This window comes from Leptonotus elevatus, chromosome 10 (assembly GCF_054856555.1).
Source record: "Leptonotus elevatus isolate MCC_2025b chromosome 10, RoL_Lele_1.0, whole genome shotgun sequence".
Lineage (NCBI taxonomy): Eukaryota > Metazoa > Chordata > Actinopteri > Syngnathiformes > Syngnathidae > Leptonotus > Leptonotus elevatus.
This window is the reverse complement of record NC_141248.1, coordinates 18,341,768-18,362,627: the sequence shown is the minus strand read 5'-3', so window position 1 is coordinate 18,362,627 and position 20,860 is coordinate 18,341,768. Positions and strand designations below refer to the sequence as shown.

The window sequence follows — 20,860 nt, the reverse complement described above, 5'->3', positions numbered from 1 at the left end:
GACACTTCTACGGCTCCTCAACACACAAAAGAAAGAGCAGCGATGTTCACTTTTTGTTCTTTGGCGTTTTGAGGCGACAACAACCATAAAAACGGCGGCGTGACTTGTTGGGGATTTTGGGGGGGAATGCTTGTCCACACTGTCGGGAAAGGTAAGTGAACCCCGGCGAGCCGGTGATGACTTGATTTGGAATTGATTTAAGGACTATAACAACATTTTCCTATATTAACCGACAATGCAAGTATCAGTGACATTCTTTTTTATATAATACGGTTCAATCCAAGGACAGTAAATATGCCTTTACAAAGCTAATAGCCTACTGTAATATGTGCATAATTGCACATAACTACGTGTGTAAAAATCAAGACATGAGACACGCATTATAGTGATACAAATATGATGTTCCTGTAATAAATATTAAAGTAATTCATCTTGAATGAAAACTGGCGAAAATGCACCGTTTTCCCGGCAATTTATATTTGAATTGAAATGAATCAAAATTCCTTTAATCCCGCACAAAAAACGTTTGAAATGTGTTTTAATAAGGAAATAGCACTCAAAATATACTTTCAAAAAAACGTACAGTAATGCTATAATTAAATAGAATTCAAACGTGTGTGTGCACCTACCATTGCCACCTGGGGGCAGTATAAGACAGACATTGCAGTAGTAGTATTAGTGGTTCTTCGCAGAGGATAAACAATATTTGCCTGTGATTATTGTTCTTTTATCCTTTTACAACCCGTTGTGTTCAGATATCCTTTGCTTAGGTCACAACTCTGAGGCTAATTGTGTTTTCCATTGTATACTAGTAGAGGCTATGCGCTTGTTTCAAATACACAAAGTGTTATTGTCCTTGTTTTATGTTTAGTTTAATAGTGCCCTAAGCTGAGAGTGGCAATAAACACATTCAGTTGTTTACTCTCTGCAAATTGCTACTGGATGTGAATTGAGTTGAGTCACCTGCCACCACACAACACTTGTATCCCAGAAATGGGCGAAGACTCGTATGTGGGGTCACTCGTCTCAAGGTCAAGGTACCAAGAGAGGTCAAGATTTTCAGTGTGACTTTTTCTCTGAATCCGAGCTTAAAAACTTTCCGAACTTTTTAAAATTTCTGTCATATTTTTTAAAGGGTTAGGTGTCATTGGGAAGTTTGCTAAAAACAGAAATCACACACTATATATAATATGTATAATAATGATGTTACACTTGTTATATTTATTTATTTAATTCTAAAGTGCTGATAGCATACATTAAAAAATTAAGAGCCAACAACGAACATACACTCTATAGGTTGTCAAAATACATAATAAAGAATAAATACAGCACAGTGAGGAGGCATTTGTAGTTGATAACATTTAAATTAAAAACTGAATTTAGTGTCAGAAATGACAGAAAATTTAAGCCAGGGATGTCGGTGTAATTTACACGCAACCATCTCGGAAGCGGGTTTGAAAAATATGTCTCACCGTCATTTTATGGAAAAATATATAATTGAGATTATTATAGCGGTTTGGAAAGGATATCTCTCTAGATTTTGAATAATGCACTTTGGCTTCAAATATATCTTTTGTGACACCAGTCGTGACACATTTTTTATACACCTCATAATTTATATTTGTGGTGGCCTAGAGTTTTTTTCCCATACAAATATGTACTATAATTATGACTTTATTACTACCTTTGCATAGCTTAATGAAAGACCAGTAGGAACAAATCCGAGGACTGAAGCCCAAAACCAATCAAAACCACAATAATAAACCTCTCTGACAGCATTTTTTTTTTTTTGTTTAACTGGGCCTCATTAGCTTACGTAGGTGTAATGCATTTGGTAGTTATTTGATACCGTTCATATTTGTGATGTAGAGCGTAAAGTAAAAAAGCCTCATGTCGCTGTCTTGTGCTTAATTACAGAGCAGAGAGTGACCGTCAATTCTGTCCGTTCCCATCTGGACATGCACTGGACGGTGGCTGATTGCAAAGCTCCGCTGCTGCTGCTGCTGATTGTTCTACTGTGGGATGAAACCGGAGCCTTGGGACTCAAAGCCACAGCATGGCCGCTGTACTCCCAGAAGCCCCTGCTGCTGGCGTGGAACGCCCCGACGGAGGACTGCTCCCCGCGGCACCGCGTCTCCCTTCAGTTGGACCAGTTCCAGATCATAGCCTCCCCCAACGAAGGCTTCGTGAAGCAGAACCTCACCATCTTTTACAATGACCGCCTGGGCCTGTACCCCCACTACGAGCCGGACGGAACGCCCGTCAACGGGGGTCTGCCGCAGGTTGCCAGTCTGGCGCAGCATCTGGAAAAGATGCCAGACGGCGTGAAGAAGTACATACGGGAGCCCAGCGCCAAAGGCTTGGCGGTTATTGACTGGGAAGAATGGCGGCCCCTTTGGATACGCAACTGGGAGGCTAAGGACATTTATCGCAAGCATTCCCGCGAGCTGGTGCGCCAGAAGAACCCCACCTGGCCGCCCGAGCAGGTGTCCAAAGTGGCCCTGCAGGAGTTCGAGTTGTCCGCCAAGAAGTTCATGTTGGAGACACTAAAACTGGCCAAGCACTTGAGGCCCAACCAGCTTTGGGGTTTCTACCTGTTCCCGGACTGCTACAACCACGACTACAGGCGGACCCTGGAGAGCTACACGGGTCGCTGCCCCGACGTGGAGGTGGCGCGGAACGAGCTGCTTAATTGGCTGTGGACTGAAAGCACGGCGCTCTTCCCGTCCATCTACATGGGCATGGTGCTGCGCTCTTCCGCTTCCGGACGGCAGTTTGTGAGGAACCGTGTGAAGGAGGGCATGCGTTTGGCGTCGTCGGGTGATGGGCTGGCGCGGCCCGTTTTTGTGTACACTCGACCCACGTACATGAACTCTCTGGAGCAGTTGACAGAGGTGAGACATTCCTTGTACCATCAAATTACAAGTTGAAGTGATTAGGGATGGGTATCGATTCTAATTTCCTCAGTCGATTCGAGAGTTGAGTTGGATTCGATTGAGTTTTTCCTCGATTTGATTCAATTCACTTCAATTCAATCTGATATTGAATAATTATGGAACATCAATTCAGGACATGATAAAAACTCCGCAAACATTAAATTCCAAATTAATTTTGCTGAGGCAGTAACTGGTTAAATTATTTAGTTTATTAATGAAAATAATGTTTTATAATCACTTAAATGTTACACAAACATTGAGATGGGCAAGGATGAGATGAAAATATTTTCGCAATTCAATAATTGTAAATATAAATTAAAAAGATTCTGAATTGTCAGGTCTTTCATAAATGCAAGAAAATACTTTTAAATATATGTGAACAGTAAATTAAAAAAAACAATATAATAATAATAAAATTACATTTTATTATGAATTAATGAAAAAAAAGAGATATTAAAGTAATCAATTCATGTTTTTATGAATCAATATCAGGCTCGAAAAGGAAAATCGATCCGCTATCAATTATTCGATTTTTTTTTAAACCCAGCCCTAGAAGTGATAAAGCCACAGACTTGTTTGTCTTATTGTTGTAATCTGATTTATGACTTACTGATTTACGTTTATTTACATTTGATTGAAATTTGTGAAGTCTAAAAGACTGCGAGTCAAATACTTTAGTAAGATAACAACTCTAATTAAAATAGATAAACTGTATTTTATATTTATTTATGTTTCATTTGCCTTTATTTCATCATACGCCTAACCTACAAAGCATTTATTTATAATAAATCTGATATTGTTTATTGTAATAAGATTGGTCTATAGCTTGTGTTTATTAAAAATACATGGGAAAAGGGCTTTGAAAAGAAAATCACATTAAATCGCAATATTAAGAAAGAAGAAAAAAAAATCACATGCAAACTCCATGCCGAGATTCAAACCCCGAACTTCAGAACTGTGAGACAGACCAGCTCACCACTCGGCTCACCGTGCTGCTCCCTTCTGTATCCCATCAATTCCAAAACGTCATGCGGGTTAGCTCTTCCTGACCTTTTGGACAAACAAAACTTGCCTTTCTCTTACTCACTTTTTCTGCTGCCACTTGAAATCTCAGCACTTTGATCAGCAGCAGCTTTACGGCGTCGCTTATCAGCGGGCGCAGTTCTTTCCTGTGCTGATACGACATATTTGCGTGCGGATGGGTGTTGGACCTTTTTAAAAGCTCGCTAACACCCTATTGAGGGCTTCCTTATGATAGCGCAAATACGAGAATGTCACATGCGGTAGCGGATGGAAAAAAAATGCTTTGGATTGCTTCCAGGCAATTCTCACAGGAAACTTAATAACAATTTGCACTTCTTGGTTGAGTTACAATTCGGAGAGCAATTATGTTTATGAAATTGAGTCAAATACCTAACAATTCTCTTGTTGACCAATCAATAGGCAGCAGCGTGTTTAACTCCGCCCTACACTAGCATAATGTAATGTTCTCTAAAACATTAAAACTGTGACTGGCACATTCATGAAAGTGTGCTGAAACTTTGTGAGTGACAGGTTGCATATTGGAAAATATGTGTACGCAGTTGAACCCGTTGCCAGGTCAGCATTGCAAATGAGAACCTGACCTGGATAAATATAGATTTTGTCATTTGTACTGTACATTGTTGAAAAGGGACATGTAGAGAGAGGACAAGGGGGGACAACCACTAATACATGTAAAGTCATAAAGACACAAACGAAAGAGACTTTCACAACTACTGTAAATGACTCAGTAAACTGCAGTATTATTGTTGCTTTGCTTTGTTATATTGTTGATATATTTGTGTTGATCCATTTTTGTGTTGAAAGGGGAAGTCAACCCTTTAAAAAAAAAAAAATTGGGACAATAATATGTTCTATGCAACCCTACTAGTTTAAATATGCTTTTCTGGTTAATATTGTGTTAGTATAATATGAGTTAAGCAGCAAAATACAGCATAAAAAAAAAAATCTATTTCAGGGGGTGGCCATTTTGCCACTTGCTGTCGACTGAAGATGGCATCACTGTTGCTCAGGTCTCAGGTAACAACCAATCACAGCACAGCTTCAGAAAACAGACGAGCTGTGATTGGTCGTTACCTGAGACCTGAACAACTGTGATGTCATCTTCAGTCGACAGCAAGTGGCAAAATGGCCGCCCCTTGAGATGGATAAAAACAGCTGGATTTTACTTTACGTTTAGACTGAGGTCACATATAACATATTTATCATTTGGGCTAATCCAGGTCCAGGAAGTAAAAACTCTACCACAGTTTGGCTTTAGCAACTTGTGCTAGCTAGCTAGCTCCTTAGCAGGTAAACAAGCACCCGAGGAGCTAGCGAGGGAGCTCGCTAGCTACCACCAAACTGTGGCAGGGTTTTTACTTTCTGGACCTGGATTTGCCAACTCTGTTTGGGCCCAACCAATTTAACTGGCTGATATTAACTTAGCTGCATGGTCACCGTTTATCTTTTTAAAGACAAAAAAGGGTTTGTTTACCTTTACTACTTTCGGTATGCCGCCTTCCTCGTCAACTATCAGCTGATGTTTCTGGGCATAGTAAACAAACCCTTTTTGTCATACAGCGACTGCATGAATTAGAAGACAAGATGTACATTTTTAACCATGCGTGCTCATGGGTTCCAGATGGACCTGGTGTCCACCATCGGGGAGAGTGTGGCTTTGGGAGCAGCCGGCATCATCCTGTGGGGAGACGCAGCCTACGCCAGCAACAAAGTAAGCCCGTGGCCACGCCAGCCATGACGTATGCGTACGATGCCGTCCTTTTCGAGCAGCTGCTCATGTCAGATGGCTTTCTTCTTCTACTTCTTCCTCCTCGGGGCGCCACTTCAAAGACGGGGGTCAACTGGTAATACCGAGGCTGTGGCTTCTCTTGTTTGTTTGGGAGTCAAACCAATGTTCGTTCAATCTTGGCAGGACATTTTCAAACGTAGGAGGAATCAAATAAAATGAATCCCACTGGCGGCGTAGCTACACTAATTGTACTTTGATCTGTTCGTCTGTCGCAATGCATGAGACAACCCCAGCGGAATTTTGCTGAGAAAAGCGGGGTGCACCCTGTGCAGGATTCCGCAGTTGACTTTTGGTGAGAGAGACGATAAAGACAACTTTTCTCATTTTTTTTCCTTTTTTCTGCTTTTAGAGGCATATTTCCCCCCCCCCCCAAAAGCATTTAATGTGGAAAAAAAGAAACTTGATTGTGAAAATCAGAATATATAAATTGAAAAACAAAATCGTCCAATACCAACATTTATTTCCCAGTGCATAAATCGAGCCCCCTTGTCCACAAGCCGTAACTCTTGTCTCTCGTGTCTTTGCTCTTTTCCAGACCACCTGCTCGGAGCTGGATGCTTATCTCCGGGGTCCGCTGGGCAAATACCTCCTCAACGTCTCCACGGCAGCCGAGGTATGCAGCCAGGCTCTGTGCTCTTCCCACGGCCGCTGTCTACGCCGGGACCCCGACGCCGATGTTTACTTGCACCTGAATCCTGCAACGCACACCTTGCGGGTCGGGCCAGGCGGCAAGCTGGAGGTGCTCGGCGAGCCGGGCCAGGCGGGCTTGGAGGGCTTCGGCGCAGGGTTCCGGTGCCAGTGCTATGGCGGCTTTGAGGGGGAGCGATGCGAGAAGATGGACCCTCAGTACCAGAAAGGAGCGGCGTGTCGAACCTCGGCGTCTACACTGCAGTGTGTTATCTTATTGCTTTTTTATGTTGTGGTGCAACATATACTGTAGATAAACTTTTTGGATTCCTGGACTCCTTAACTGGGGGTGGAATTAATGGAAATTTTACGGTAAATTTCCATGGGAAGTTGAGGAGGGGAACTTTGGAAATATTCCTAATTGGAAACTTTCCAATTATGGGAATCAATTCGGAATTGAGGGTATTTTCAATGAAAGGTATCAGATTAAATCCTAAATACAGTTGACACATATAACAAGTCTACACTGTTCAAAAAAAGTATACCAAGATCATTTCAAAACTTTGTCTACAATTGACATGACCTATAACTTCTACAAATCACTTGATTTAAAAAAAATATTTTCAAGAGGGTAAATAAAAATAAGCCCGGCCACAATTCCTCAACAGCCTGCTGAATTTTAGCCAACTGTCTAAATAAAATGGATTGGAAAATGACTTTGTTTATTGCAAACCCCATTCAAAAAAAAGCTCTTTAATATTAATTACACTGTTTATTCTGGAAAAGATGCTTTCATTCTCTAAAATAAATTGACTAAATATATGGGGGGGAAAATACAGTTATTTGAGAAAACATAGGACTTTACTTCTGTAATAATGTGCCATTAGTTTTCCAACAATAATTTGTGCTTTTTGTAATATTTTGCGTTTGTTCTGGAAAAGAATCCTATTCACGCAGGGATGTCAGATTTATGTGATTATGTGTCACCATCATAGCAAAGCTTTTGCGGCCTAAAGAGGAGTAATTTGTTTATTATATAAGTTTTGTCAGCAGCCAAGCTCCATATGTACTTTTTAAATGATAATTTATTGCATATCATTTCGTGGACTGCGTTTGAGAACTACTGCTGTAGAGAAACACACAAACACACACACCTGTCTGGTGCCTTTCAAATGCTGTAAAACACGGATGATACAAAGTGATTTTTTTTCTTGTTGTGAAACACTTTTGCAAGAGAAGGAGAGGGGAAAAAAAGAAGTTATTTTTGTAACTTTTTCACCTAGCGAGGGCTTGCTGGAATGACGGTGTTTACGTTTTGCTCCCAGTTTCCTGGCTCTCGCCTTGTCTCCCAAAGGTGTCAGATTCCACGTTTCCCACAGTGGATGTGATGAGGTGTTTGCTGAGGGAAAGTTGAGCGGCCAGTGACTGAGCTGACTTGAAAAGATTCCGATTTTGATGGAGGCCATTGCAGTATTTATTTGAATGTACTTTAGCTGTTTTCACGTGACATTTCTGTGCCTTAAACACTACGACGACTACTAATTAACTTCTTCAGAGGGAAATAACACATTTATTGTAAAAAATTAAAAATAAAGATTCAAATCAAGCACAACTGATGTAATGAGCAAATGCATTTCTGAAAAATAAACAGATTCACTGACCACTGACTTTTTGTATCCTTTTTATTAGTTTTCTTTTAATCAAATAAATGTATGCCAAATTCCATAAATTAATTTGACCTTTTATCATAATGTACCTAAATACATTATGTATTTGCTGACATTGTTGCCATTTTATTTTTATTTCTGATTATCATAGTTTATCATTTATTTTACTAAGCAAATTGATGGTAATTTAACTCGTTTTATAAATTATAATTATATAAATCAAATTTAATTTTAAAACTATAACTTTTGCTTTTTGAAAATATTTTATCTAAATAAAATTTGCTAGAAAAATAATAATCTAAATTTGTATTCACTAACCGCTGTCTGTTTATTTTATTTTCTAGTTGTTTTTTTTATATTTTTATCACAAGTACTGTACAGTACAGTGCTGTACTGTATTCGGTTATCCGTCCAAATGGCCTCTAGAGGGAGCCACTGTTCTCTCTCGGTTTGACCAGGCCATTGCTCCAACTTCCTCCCGAGAAAAACACATGACTTTTTGTTTTGAGAGAGAATACTGTTTGTCAATTGTTTCCATTTTTTGGCCTGTCACTTAAAAAAAAAGAGAGGAAAAATGTCTCAACTCTACTTTGTCGTCCCTCTGATTGGCTGTTAGTAAATCAGATTGGCTATTCCTATTGGCTGGAGGGCGGGACGGATACGCATCAAGGACAATTCTAATTGGTTGTAACAAAACCCACAAACTCACGTCTATTTTGTACCACTTCCCGTTTTTTTGTGTGTTATTCCAGTCACGAGACGGGCTGTTTTTTGCGTCTTTTTCCCCCCACCCAGCATGTGCTGCAAGTTATTTATTTATCCACTTAAATACTTCCTTTCGAAAGCAGGTAAGTGTGACATAATAAGAAGATAAGAAAATGAGTAGTTGTTCTTCATCGTTACTCTTTGGCGTTATGGGTTGTGAAGTGTAGCAACACTATGAGTAAAACTAAAACTTTAACACTAAACACGCTGAATGGATGCTTGGTTTAAATTCGAATCTCTTAACATTGAGTTTAGAACTTGAAGGTTACAACAAGCCGTAGCCTAGAAAATTGGTTAAGCAAGAGACCTCCGCCAAGGCTTTCTACCACAGCAATGTGACATCTTCTTGATGATGTAATGTATTAGCTTGGAACAGAACTGTGGCTGGGATATGACTTTCAGGGGTCCTTGGTGGTCACAGAGTTAAAACCAGTAAATAATAGCCAAGGGTGCCAACTTGGTGTCATCAAACCAGTTAAAAATATCTTTGTGAAAGTAATTAAGCCAAAGTGTCTTTTCTGCATTCGTTAAATTTGAGTGCTTTTTAAATACAGATACTTGTCTAACAATTGTGATGAAAATGTGTGGCCCGTAACACGAGTTATTTCAGTTGTGTGGCGATATTAAAATGGATTTATATTACTTCATGTTATGTTTCTTTTTTTCTTCCTCATAGGCATGAGTTGCCTACATCCTCTTCCGCTACTCTTCTTCAGCTTACTCATTCACCTTCCGGGCGTCATCATGTCGCCATTATCCTTCTCCCAGCTGCCCTTTGCAAGTGTGTGGAATGCCCCCTCGGCCGCCTGCCTCTCCCAGTATGGCGTGGATCTCGACCTGGGCACGTTCAACATCGCCCAGAACCAAAATCAGACCTTCATGGGTGACAACATAACGATCTTTTACACGGACAAGCTGGGTGCGTACCCGCACTACAGCCAAGGCAAGGCGGTAAACGGTGGCGTGCCGCAAAACGCCAGCCTCGACGAGCATCTGAGGGCGGCGAGAGATGATATCCGCAAGTACATCCCTGATGGAGACTTCCAGGGCCTGGCTGTAGTGGACTGGGAGGACTGGAGGCCCGTGTGGGAGAGGAACTGGGACACCAAGCAGGTGTACTGGGAAGGATCACGAGCACTGGTCCGGTCCAGGCATCCAAAATGGAAACCTGCGCAGGTGGACGCTTTAGCCCGTGTTGAGTTTGAAGCGGCGGGGAGGAAGTTCATGGAGGAGACGCTGAAAGTGGGTCAGAACGAGCGACCCGGTGGACTGTGGGGCTTCTACGGTTTCCCCAACTGCTACAACTACTACAAAAGCACCAACTACACAGGCCGGTGTCCCGCAGCGGAATCCAAGAGGAACGACGAGCTGACGTGGCTTTGGAACGCCTCGTCGGCTCTCTATCCCGACATCTACCTCAGCCAGGAGATGCGAAACCTCGGCAGGGAGGTGTCGCTCTACGCTCGCCACCGCATCCTGGAGGCCTTCAGAGTGGCGCCGCCGTCTCGGCCCGTCGTCCCTTACGCCACCATCGTCTACACCTACTCGCTCCAGTTTCTCTCTCGGGTGAGTTAAATGGGGTACACGAATAATGTCATGATTTCTAACATCAAAAACTGATGATATGATGTTTTAATAAACATAGCACTGCAAAGAAATATGTTCTTCTAACATGTTATCGTTTTGCTCGTGTCATGCAGGAGCATCTCGTCTACACTGTTGGAGAGAGTGCTGCCTTGGGATCTGCAGGGGTCGTGCTCTGGGGTGACCATATGTTCTCCAAAACTAAGGTACTACTACTTTTATCAATGCTAGGCATAGGTGCCGATATTTTTGACAAATATCGCCATCGGCTTTTTTTACGAATCTGAATGCCGATAAAGCTGGTATTTTACTGAGTGGTGAATGCTTGCAAACGTAGTCAATTTAGGGTTTTCTTCAGGATTTGTAAGATGTTCACAGTTTTTTTTTTTTTGTTGCAAAGACATTTCGAACATATTCAGACAAATTTTCACTGTCTGCGAAGATCTTTTGAAAGCTTTTACGAACCCTGACGAAAACGGCAAATTAGCTACGTTTGCATGCGTTTGTCACTCAGTGAGCTACAGGGAACTTCTCATTTATGGATTTATTTACATTTCCACTTAATAAAAAATGACGCTGACACTGGGAACTCCCTAAAAAAATAAATAAATAATAATAATAATAATAATTAAATTAAGAAATTATGTTTAAATTTTGTAAAACTATTAACAGTAGAAAACCTGCTTAGTTTTTAATTTAGCTTAACACATGCTGATTACCCTGGAAACACCCTGCCATGTTTCCCCAATAATTTTTAAACAAAGCTGTTAATTCTTTATATGTTTAAAATTAATAAAAAGGGTAAAAAAAAAAAAAATACGCTAATATTTTTGCTTTTACTACAAATTAATTGTAATTCAATTAAAATTTCAATTATTACACTACAAAATTACAAAACCAGCATAATCGTAAAAAAAGATTATTAATACAAATTTTTGAGTCGTTTAAATTTATACATTTTATTCAACTTTTTTATTTTTTTAATTAACAAATTTATTACATTTTGTTTTATCCAAAAGGAACTTGCATAATTATATAGACATAGTGTTTCAAATAATTTCATTTGTCTCAATATTTTTTACATTTAAAAATGTTCTTGTTTTGTTCCCAAAAATAAATGATTGTCCTAATCGTGATTTCAATTACTACCAAAATAATCTTGATGAATATTTTCTTCGATTAATCGAGCAGCCGTACAAATGAATGTTATCGGCCTTGTAAAAAAATCCGTCAAAAACCAATGCATCTATTTTCACTTATAAACACAGACAAAATTGTTGGTATTGGTTGATTAAAGTCTCGTGGATCTAAAATTGCAAATAAGTGTGGGAGTTCAGTTCAGGTAAATAAAATGTTATTTTTTTCAATTTTTTATTTCAGTTGACTTTCATTTCAATAATATTATAATGACATGAAATGCTAACTAACAAAATTCAATTTCTTTCATAAACAGTAACCTAGCCTATTTTTCTACCTCAATTATTTCAATACATAATAATAAACAATCAGATCCACATATGAACAGAATTCTTAAACTGATCCATAGATTGCTCTGACCATTCCCATTTGTACAATTGACAAATGATTCCCTCCCCTCAGGCCTCTTGCGACGCCGTCAAGTGGTACATAGACGAGATCCTCGGTCCTTATTTGGTCAACGTGACGTCGGCGGCCGTCCTCTGCAGCCAGGCCGTGTGCTCGTCCAGGGGCAGGTGCGCCAGGAGGGACCCGGAGTCGCGGGTTTACCTCCACCTCCACCCCGCCCGCTGGAAGGTGACGTCCATGGAGAGGGCAAGGGGCGGACGTCATTACACGGTCCTGGGACGGCTCGGCCCTCAGGAGGTGATGCTCATGATGTCTCGCTTTGAGTGTAAGTGCTACCCGGGGTGGGTGGGCGACCGATGCGACACGCCCCGGCATGGATAAGCGCTGATGATAAGTGAGGCTGACTTTTATGGAACAAGTTCACCAGCATTCAGTACGTTCAGCAATTTTATGCAATATTCTTCATTTCTATAAGTGTTTTGTAATGGCACTATTAGACTCCAGTGGAGCAAATGAGTAACCAGCTTTAATTTTAAGAAGTGGAGATGCCTTTTACTGATAAAGGTGAAAATATTTTTCACTCGTGGAGGCTGCACTTCAAACACATCATGGACATATCAGTCACGAAAGACAAATACTGCCATCAGCAACAGTTGGTTGACTGCTGAAGACTTTGTGTTGAATTGTTGTTGACCAGCAGGTGGTGATGTGAGATATTCCAAGGAAATGCATTTCTGAGTTTTAGGTAGAGTAAGTATTGAGGCAAAGATGTCAATGCAGTGCATTAGTATGGAGGACCAAAACTGCCAACATTAAAAATAAATAAATGACTAAATAAATAAATTAATAAAAATGGATACAACAAATATAATTCAAAAATTAAATACTTTTTTTAAAATATAAATAGAAATAAATAAATACAAGTAAAAAAAAATTAAATTAAAAATAAATGTCGAAATAAATACAAAATAAATATCTAAAATGATATATTTATTTTTATTTTTTGAATCTCGTTTTTTTAATTTATTTTTTTACTTTTATTTATTTAGGGATAGATATATAGGTTTTATTTCCATTTATATTAATTTTTTTATATTACATTTGTTAATAATATTTTTTATATCCGTTTTTATTTTCACTTGTATTCATTTATTAATTAATTAATTTTTAATTTTGGCAGTTTTGGGCCATATATTAGTAGTGGTAGTAGTAGTAGTAGTGGAGAGAAGCAAAAACATATTTTAACTTTTGTTGTCACAAGGTGCATTTAAAACTCAACAAAACAATACACCTCAAATGAAATGATACACTAGCAATAAATGAAACCTCGCAACAACACTAAGATTCCACTAGATGGCACTAAAGTAACACATTTATTGCTTTGGCCTGAGTACAAACAGTGAATAGTTTTGCAGCATGTCGGTAAAAAACAAAAAAAATCTCCCCCCAAAAATCTTTGAATATGCAAATTCAGGAATACTGAAATTCTAAAAAAAATATGATAATAATATATTGTAATAATATTGCCCGCATGTATGAGGTTAGGGTTAATCCAAGATAATTGCATCTAAAATGTGTGCCATCAATTTGATTACACAGCATGAAAGCCAAAATACGTCTGAGATTAAATATTGAATGTGTGTCCTTGCTCAAAGCATCTTCAAAAGTTTTTGGACGTCTGTGACCCAAGGCGGATGGATTTTGTGCACAGCAAAAATTGTTGCAATCAAGCTGCATGTATTTCTCATGCTGACATTGACCGCATGCAAACGTCTATCATGTGCACAGTTGCTTACTTGGTGGCTGCCTGAGGCTTTCTCGGAACGTCACGCTGGGCGTGCGTCAGCAATATAAAGAATGACGCTTGTGTTTGTAGCTACTGCTGGACAAGCTTGTTTTAGTGGCATAATGAAGCCCCCTGTTGCCATCTCCTCTGTTTCCACACTTTTACTTTCTTATTTTTTTTCTTTGGCTGCACTGTTGTAACTGTGTGAATCAAAAAAATAATTAAACGAAATGCCATTTGCATACTTTGGCTCTGTTGTTATCGAGAACAAAAAATTCAGGGTTTACTGCATTGAACAGACAAACCAAAAAAGTGTTTCACAAATTAATCTGAGGTCATCAAACTACTTGGAAAAAGAAAATCCTGAATTTTTTTTTTTGAAATGCCACTAAATACAAAAATATACACACACAAAAAATCCAGTAAATAATTCAAATCCATTAAATAACGATAAATTGAATTAACAAATGTTGTTGTTTGACATTCGGCTAGTTCCGCGCACCGCACATGATGTGTTTGGCAAAAATACTATTAAATTGATAAGAAAATAAATGTAAATATCATGAAATTCTAATTCTATTGAATAGTTAAAACTTCCACCATTAAGAAAACGTTATCAACTGAATTTAAATAAATATATCATGGACTATATATAAAAATCTATTAAATGGTTAGAATTCTGTTAATAAGTAAAATGCAATTGAATGATTCAAATACTATTAAATAAGAGCTGAAATGTCTTAAAATTAATTCAAATTCGACCAAATGGTTAAAAATTCTAATAATGAATAAAAATATTACATTGAAGAAAAAAACCCCCCATTGACTAAAGTTACACAGCAAAAAATTGGAGTGTTAAAATGTTGGTGTTAAATATTAGAAAATGTTGATTTCAACCCGCTAAGTGTAACACTGATTTAAATGGAGGCCAGTGTTAGTTATTTGACAGAGTTGATGTATTTAGTGTTAAAGCAACTCTGCAGAGAGTTAATCAAAGCTAACTTAGAGTCAGTAACTCTGGCACAGTGTCAAATAGTTAACTTTTTTTTTTTAATGAAAATGTCACATGCCACAAATAAAGTATGAATGGGGCTGAGAATTAACGGATGATTGTAACGTTGTTTCACATTTTAAATAATAAATTCATCTTTTAAATAAAAAAAATGTCTGGATAGTGATTTATTTAATTTTACAAGCAAGTCATGAAGTGTTTCATTTCAGTCAGTGACCACCAGGAGAGAAAGTCCAAACCACTAAAAGGGATAAAAGGGGAGATTTCAGCAATTGCGGAAATAAAAAATCCAATGTGAACAAAATGTGCCTTGTTATCCAGAATTGATCCAGTTTAAACATTTGTCCGCCATTTCACTTCAACCTGGAAAGCGACCAGGTGCTCATTTGTTACTTGGGTAGGAATTTCACAGGCAAAATGACACACAGTTACGTTTGTTCCAAAATGTCCAAATGTTCTTCTCGTCTTTTATGGGTTAGTCCAGTGAGTCAGCATTGATGAGTTATTATGAGGACTTATTAGTGGCTGCTGGAAATGAATGTCCCGTTTTAATATGGTGTCGGGGGAAATTAGAAAGCCATCTCACGCAAAGGTTTATGATCTCTATTTAAAACATAAACTGGTGATGACATGCCGGTTGCCATGGCGGTTAAACATCCATCGGGTGCCTAACGTGTGTTTGTTTGTTCGCTTTAAGCCGATCAGCCATTAGGCGTGTTGACGTCACGCATGGACTCTGTAGGGATGATTAATTACTACACAATAAATCTCACAAGCATGATGATGCCGATTAACTCATTCACTGCCATTGACGGCTATAGACGTCAAAAATTCATTTGGACTATTTTTAGTTAGTTTTATTTTTTCCCACTTTTGTTAACAAGAGTATGAAAACCTAGAACTTTTTGATTGTGCATTTAGAACAGATATAAAATTGATTATTAATTGCGAGTTAACTATTGAAGTCATGCAATTAATTACAATTAACAATTTTAATTGTCTGACGCCCCTAATTTTTAATAATCTTTTTTTTTTTAATTAGGGGCATCGGGGATACTTTGTTTTTATTGTAATTAATCACATGACTTCACTAGTTAACTCCCGATTAATCACAAATTTTATATCTGTTCTAAATGTACAATACATTTTTTCTCTCTAGGTTTTCATACTCTTGTTAACAAATTGAATGAGTAAAAAACAGTTTCTTCTTTCAGTGGAATACGGTGTTAAATGAAAGACCGGTTCACCCAATTTCACATCGATTGGTAGCACTGGTTGGTGTGTTTGCTGATTTAAAAATTTTGCCACTTGCTGTCGAGTAAAAATGACATTACAGTTGCTCAGGTGCGAAGTAACAACCAATCACAGCAGAGCTTCAGAAAACAGGTGAGCTGTGATTGGTCATCGCCTGAGCCCTGAGCCATCTTCAGTCGACAGCTAGTGGCAAAATGGCCGCCTGGATTTTGCTGCATAAGTCATATCCCACAAATATAATATTAATTAGAATGTCATGTTTAGACTAGCGAGGTCACATACTATTGCCAAGAAATGTTTAAGATTGACTTCCCCAACAACAATCCATTGCGATGTTCAAGCTCCGCTGCGTGGCGTCCCGATTAAGAGGCTGATGAACGTTTCCTCTGTCGTCAGGGGGCTCGCGGATCACGGCCCATTTGCGGGGATTTATCTGTTTAATAAGAGTTGCCGATTGTGCGGCGCGCTGTCCTCTGGGCCACGTAATGACCGTCTCCCGTCGTCACTAAATACTCCGACGCTGAGCCTAAATGGCCTCGCGTCCGGCCTCCATCCCGTCCCTCGCTCCCATTAGCACCGCCACATCTTTCTCCAGCTCTCCTGAGGTTTCCACGCCGTCTCGGCGCACGGTGTATAAAAGACAGCGGGCCAGGTCGGTGCCGCTCATCCTCGCACTTACTGCTTGTAAGTCCTTCGGAGTGTTTCCGGAAAGTCTTCTTCTTCTTCTTCTTCTTCCTCCCTAGGCTGACCAACATGGACTCAAGTGCAGCGGTGACCATTCTGGTGGCGCTGATGGCGCTGGCGGGCGTCACCCACGGGCTTCACGTCGGAGGCGCTCCGGAGGGTCGTGAAGATACGAAGGCGGGTAGCTCAGAGGACAACATGGACAACCGCTTGCTGGAGATGGTGAGACAGCCAATCAAAAACTTCACAACATCTTCTGCATACGCATGCTCTTCGTCTGGATCTCACCCAGCTCGTTCGGAAGATTTTCTGTGGAAAGTCAGACTGGAAATGCTATTGTGTATTCATTTATTCATTTAGAAAATAATACATCGCAAAATTATTTGACATGAAACGAATATTTTTATTTATTACATTTATTTTATTTTATTATTGCAGTTGCAATTAATAGATCAATGAATTAACTACTTTTGTTAAAATATAGTAACAAATTAAAATACGGCAAATTAATACATACTTTTATTCAAAAATAGGGAATAAAATACTGTAAAAACACACACACAAAATATTTGAAATATAGTATAATAAAAAAAATAAACACAATACATGAACCGGTCCAATAAATTAATTGATACAAAAATGTCCCTAAAAAAACTGAGAAAAACATTTAATTTAATTTGCCCCAAAATTAAGCACACAAAAAAATATGATTAATTTCCGTAAACTGTAAAGGCCTACTTATTAATTATTTAATTAAAAGTAAAATCACAATTTCAACCCCGGAAAATTAGGAATAAAATCAAATAATTAAGAAATGTAGTTATGTGTCAAAAATGGGGTTAGGCGAGTATCGATAATATATTCAAAGTTTCGGTATTCCACTGTTGGCATTTGGCCAACAGCCGTTTTACAATTAGAAAATAGAAATCAGAAGAGTAGAAAATGTTCATTCATTACATGCAATTTTAAGGAAAAATGCTAGATTGGGATATATAGGAATGAAATGATTTGTCATTGTTTTCCTTGGGGAAATTTGATGTGTTAAAAGTGATAGTAGTATCGATATACTCGTTCTGGTATCGGTTTAAAACATTCCTAAAAAAAAGTTACTAAATATGATTTCTTGTCAGATAAAACAGTTTAAAGGTGGAGCATCACATGCCCCGTAGGGTGTGATGTTAAAAAGAAATGAAATATTGTGCAGTTAAGCCAGTCCACATGCAACACTGAGTAAGAGTGCGCACGGCTTCGCAATATCCAACGCACACATTAAAGAGGAGATTTACACGTCTCCTCAGAAAGAGTTTTTTTCCTGACATCTGCTATTCCTGATAACATGCTGCGCGTGTCTCATGCTATTTCTGCCCACCAGGCGAGCGTCAAAGCGGACGGCGGCGTGGACGATCGTCTGCTGGCGGCGCTGCTCGGAGCTCTGCTGCAGGGAACGCGCAGGGAAGCCCGCGACTCGGTGCTCCATCAGCCGCAGAGGTCGGTGCGAGTTACTTTGGCGACATGCGCTTGTTTCGCACAGGTTTTTCACATTTTCATTTTAAATAAAGAATATTCTATAATTTGACGATTAATTTAAATGGCGGGGGAATGGCGGAATGTTTGAACTTAATTATCTTAGTTTAATGTTGTGTTAATGTATAAAAAAATATAAAATAATTGGCCGATTCTAAAAGAGCTAATATTCGCCGATAGAATGTGTCAGCTAATTAATTGGTCGGGCCCTTGTACTTATTAGAAGCGGGACACAAAGGCACACAAAGGCACACAAAATTTCAAATCCAGCTACATTGCTACTAGCTTCATCCTATTTTATAGCTAAGCTAGTCCGTCTCTTAGTTCCGGCGTCCAAATTTGCAAACTCCGTTTCGTTTTTTGCTAGCTCGGTGTTAGCTGGCCACATATTCAATAGAAATACAATATTGCATATTAGGTTTAACATTTTGAACCTACATGACTATGGAAGACCAAAACTGCCAAAAATTAAAAATAAATAAAAGGCTAAATAAATAAATAAATAAATGAAAAAAAGAACAAATAAAAACAGATATGAAAAGTAATTCCAAAATAAAAAACGAGATTAAAATTTTTTAAATAAATGTTGAAATAAATACAAAACTAAAAAAATCAAAAACTTACTATATATATATATATATATATATATATATATATATCAATAAACAAATAAAAACGCTCTGCTCTCACATTTATTTATTTCGTGCTGCAGATGCTCTGTCAGGTCGAAATGTTATTCAAATGAGGGGGCGGTCCTAAGCGTGTCTTGGGTTGGGCTCCGCCGTTGCAAACTGCCTTTTTCAGTGGACATTTAATTTTATTTATTTCTACTTGTATTTTTTGAATCTCGTTTTTTATTTATTTATTTATTTTTTACTTTTATTTATTTAGGGATGTATATATTTTGTTGTTTTTATTTCCATTTATATTTATTTAAATTTTTGAATAATATTTTTTTTATATCCGTTTTTATTTTCACTTTTATTGATTTATTTATTTAGGCATTTATGTATTTTTAATTTAGGCAGTTTTGGTCCTCCATACATGACAGGTTGCACTGTAAATATACTTACTGAAAAAAGGACCTGCAGGATTTATGCTTATCTCTCATCAAAAGCATTTCTTTTTTAAATTTAAACTTGTTACCATCCATAAAGAGATCTTTTCATAGAAATCTTATTATCGTATCGTCAGTCAGGCCCGTTGAATTCCCGTATGTCTCCAAATCCTCTTCCCAACGCCACCCCGGCAGGTTCGGCCGCTCGTCCCGAGGGCCGCTCGTGTTGGAGGATCACATCAACTCTCCCGACTGGGAGGAGGCTCCCGGGCAGATTTGGAGCATGGCGGTGCCGCAGAGGTTTGGCAAGAAATAATAACCTGCTGCAAAGAGGACGCACGTATGGCACTGAGCTGATGAGGGCGACCCGTGTCCATCAGATGAAACTGAAATGGAAAAGCACCTGTTTTGTCCTTCAAACCACACATGTATTTATTTTGTATCTTTATTGTCACCAACATGATACTGAATGGACTTAATGTCCCGTGACTAACGGCCAAAATGATGAACTTTTAATTGAATTAATAAAAAAACATTCAAATAATAATAAAGACTTTTAACTTGGAGGACTACATTTCATATATGTGCTCATTTCATTGGCGCATCACCCTCTCCATGCTATATCCATATCAAAGTCTGGTTAAGAAGAAATGTTTAGTTTTTCGCTATACAGTATACCTTGTTTTTCTGAAAAATATAATTGCCCCCTTTACAATATATAACTTTTAGAAGAATGTTGTTGTTGTTGTTGTTGTAAAAATAACTTTTCAAAAATGTGATTGTCCCCCTAAAATTATATACAAAACTTCTTAAAAAATAAATAAATAAAATTTTCCTTTCGTAACCTACATACTTTTCCCCACACCAAAAAAAAAAAAATATATTTTTTTTTTAACTAAAAAATGTCTGACTTGGACAATGTATGTTGTCTTTTCTCAATAATAAAACCCACCCTTCTTTAAAAAGTCAGTTTAATGCCATTCCCAGTTGAAGTATACTGTCACAATAAATATAAAACAAAGGACATATTTAAAACAGCCACAATGCTAATAGCTTCCTTTGTTGCAGCGCTTCAAGCCTTTACGTAACAGATTGAACGCAAACCATTCAGCAACAACATATAGACAGATCATCTAAAAATACTCAGAGTAATAAATTATTTATCCTCTGCGTGGAACAACTAATATTAGGGCTGTACTGATGAGCTGAGAGAGGAGTTGAGACGTATGATCACATGGACACGCCTTGCTGCAATGTGATTGGCTGCAAAAAAACTTTTCTTAATAATCACAATTCTGTTGTACAATGTAATGTACCACAGCATTATTTCATAAAGTTAGTATGTATTATAGGTGCATTTACTGTACATTTAGGTCAGCTAGTCAGGGTGGGATGACGAGGACGACGCCTCCCTCCTACACACCCGAGAGAGAGAGAGAGAGAGAGAGAGAGAGAGAGAGAGAGAGAGAGAGAGAGAGAGAGAGAGAGAGAGAGAGAGAGAGAGAGAGAGAGAGAGAATCTTTTTCTCATGCTCGCTCTCCCTGCCGCAGAGCTCCGAGCGCGCCAATACACATGGTGGGAGGTGT

General features: G+C 38.5%; 3 protein-coding genes across 3 annotated transcripts; all 3 read left to right on the top strand.

The window, feature by feature from the left end:
* On the top strand, nt 1-8,063 carry LOC147167459 (hyaluronidase-2-like). The gene is made up of 4 exons (XM_086086323.1): nt 1-151; nt 1,918-2,894; nt 5,602-5,691; nt 6,305-8,063. The coding sequence occupies exons 1-4, from the start codon at nt 127-129 to the stop codon at nt 6,707-6,709; spliced, it is 1,497 nt and encodes a 498-aa protein (XP_085942449.1). The 5' UTR covers nt 1-126; the 3' UTR covers nt 6,710-8,063.
* A 705-nt stretch (nt 8,064-8,768) lies between these two features.
* hyal1 (hyaluronidase 1) lies at nt 8,769-13,985 on the top strand. The gene is made up of 4 exons (XM_086088055.1): nt 8,769-8,911; nt 9,505-10,394; nt 10,529-10,618; nt 12,012-13,985. Exons 1-4 carry the CDS (start codon nt 8,860-8,862, stop codon nt 12,336-12,338), a joined length of 1,359 nt encoding a protein of 452 aa, XP_085944181.1. The 5' UTR covers nt 8,769-8,859; the 3' UTR covers nt 12,339-13,985.
* Nucleotides 13,986-15,884: 1,899 nt separating this feature from the next.
* npffl (neuropeptide FF-amide peptide precursor like) lies at nt 15,885-20,778 on the top strand. The gene is made up of 4 exons (XM_086087426.1): nt 15,885-16,661; nt 16,753-16,915; nt 18,066-18,181; nt 19,470-20,778. Exons 1-4 carry the CDS (start codon nt 16,540-16,542, stop codon nt 19,588-19,590), a joined length of 522 nt encoding a protein of 173 aa, XP_085943552.1. The 5' UTR covers nt 15,885-16,539; the 3' UTR covers nt 19,591-20,778.
* Nucleotides 20,779-20,860: the final 82 nt, after the last annotated feature.

What these genes read in the sequence shown, in the direction of transcription:
- LOC147167459 (XM_086086323.1), top strand. Translation starts at nt 127, where the DNA reads ATGCTTGTCCACACTGTCGGGAAAG. An exon ending in TGTCCACACTGTCGGGAAAG is followed by an intron (nt 152 to 1,917) that starts GTAAGTGAACCC and finishes GCTTAATTACAG; the next exon opens with AGCAGAGAGTGACCGTCAAT. An exon ending in CTCTGGAGCAGTTGACAGAG is followed by an intron (nt 2,895 to 5,601) that starts GTGAGACATTCC and finishes CATGGGTTCCAG; the next exon opens with ATGGACCTGGTGTCCACCAT.
- hyal1 (XM_086088055.1), top strand. Translation starts at nt 8,860, where the DNA reads ATGTGCTGCAAGTTATTTATTTATCCACTTAAATACTTCCTTTCGAAA. An exon ending in ATACTTCCTTTCGAAAGCAG is followed by an intron (nt 8,912 to 9,504) that starts GTAAGTGTGACA and finishes TCTTCCTCATAG; the next exon opens with GCATGAGTTGCCTACATCCT. An exon ending in CGCTCCAGTTTCTCTCTCGG is followed by an intron (nt 10,395 to 10,528) that starts GTGAGTTAAATG and finishes CGTGTCATGCAG; the next exon opens with GAGCATCTCGTCTACACTGT.
- npffl (XM_086087426.1), top strand. Translation starts at nt 16,540, where the DNA reads ATGGCCTCGCGTCCGGCCTCCATCCCGTCCCTCGCTCCCATTAGCACC. An exon ending in TATAAAAGACAGCGGGCCAG is followed by an intron (nt 16,662 to 16,752) that starts GTCGGTGCCGCT and finishes CTTCCTCCCTAG; the next exon opens with GCTGACCAACATGGACTCAA. An exon ending in GTGCTCCATCAGCCGCAGAG is followed by an intron (nt 18,182 to 19,469) that starts GTCGGTGCGAGT and finishes CCACCCCGGCAG; the next exon opens with GTTCGGCCGCTCGTCCCGAG.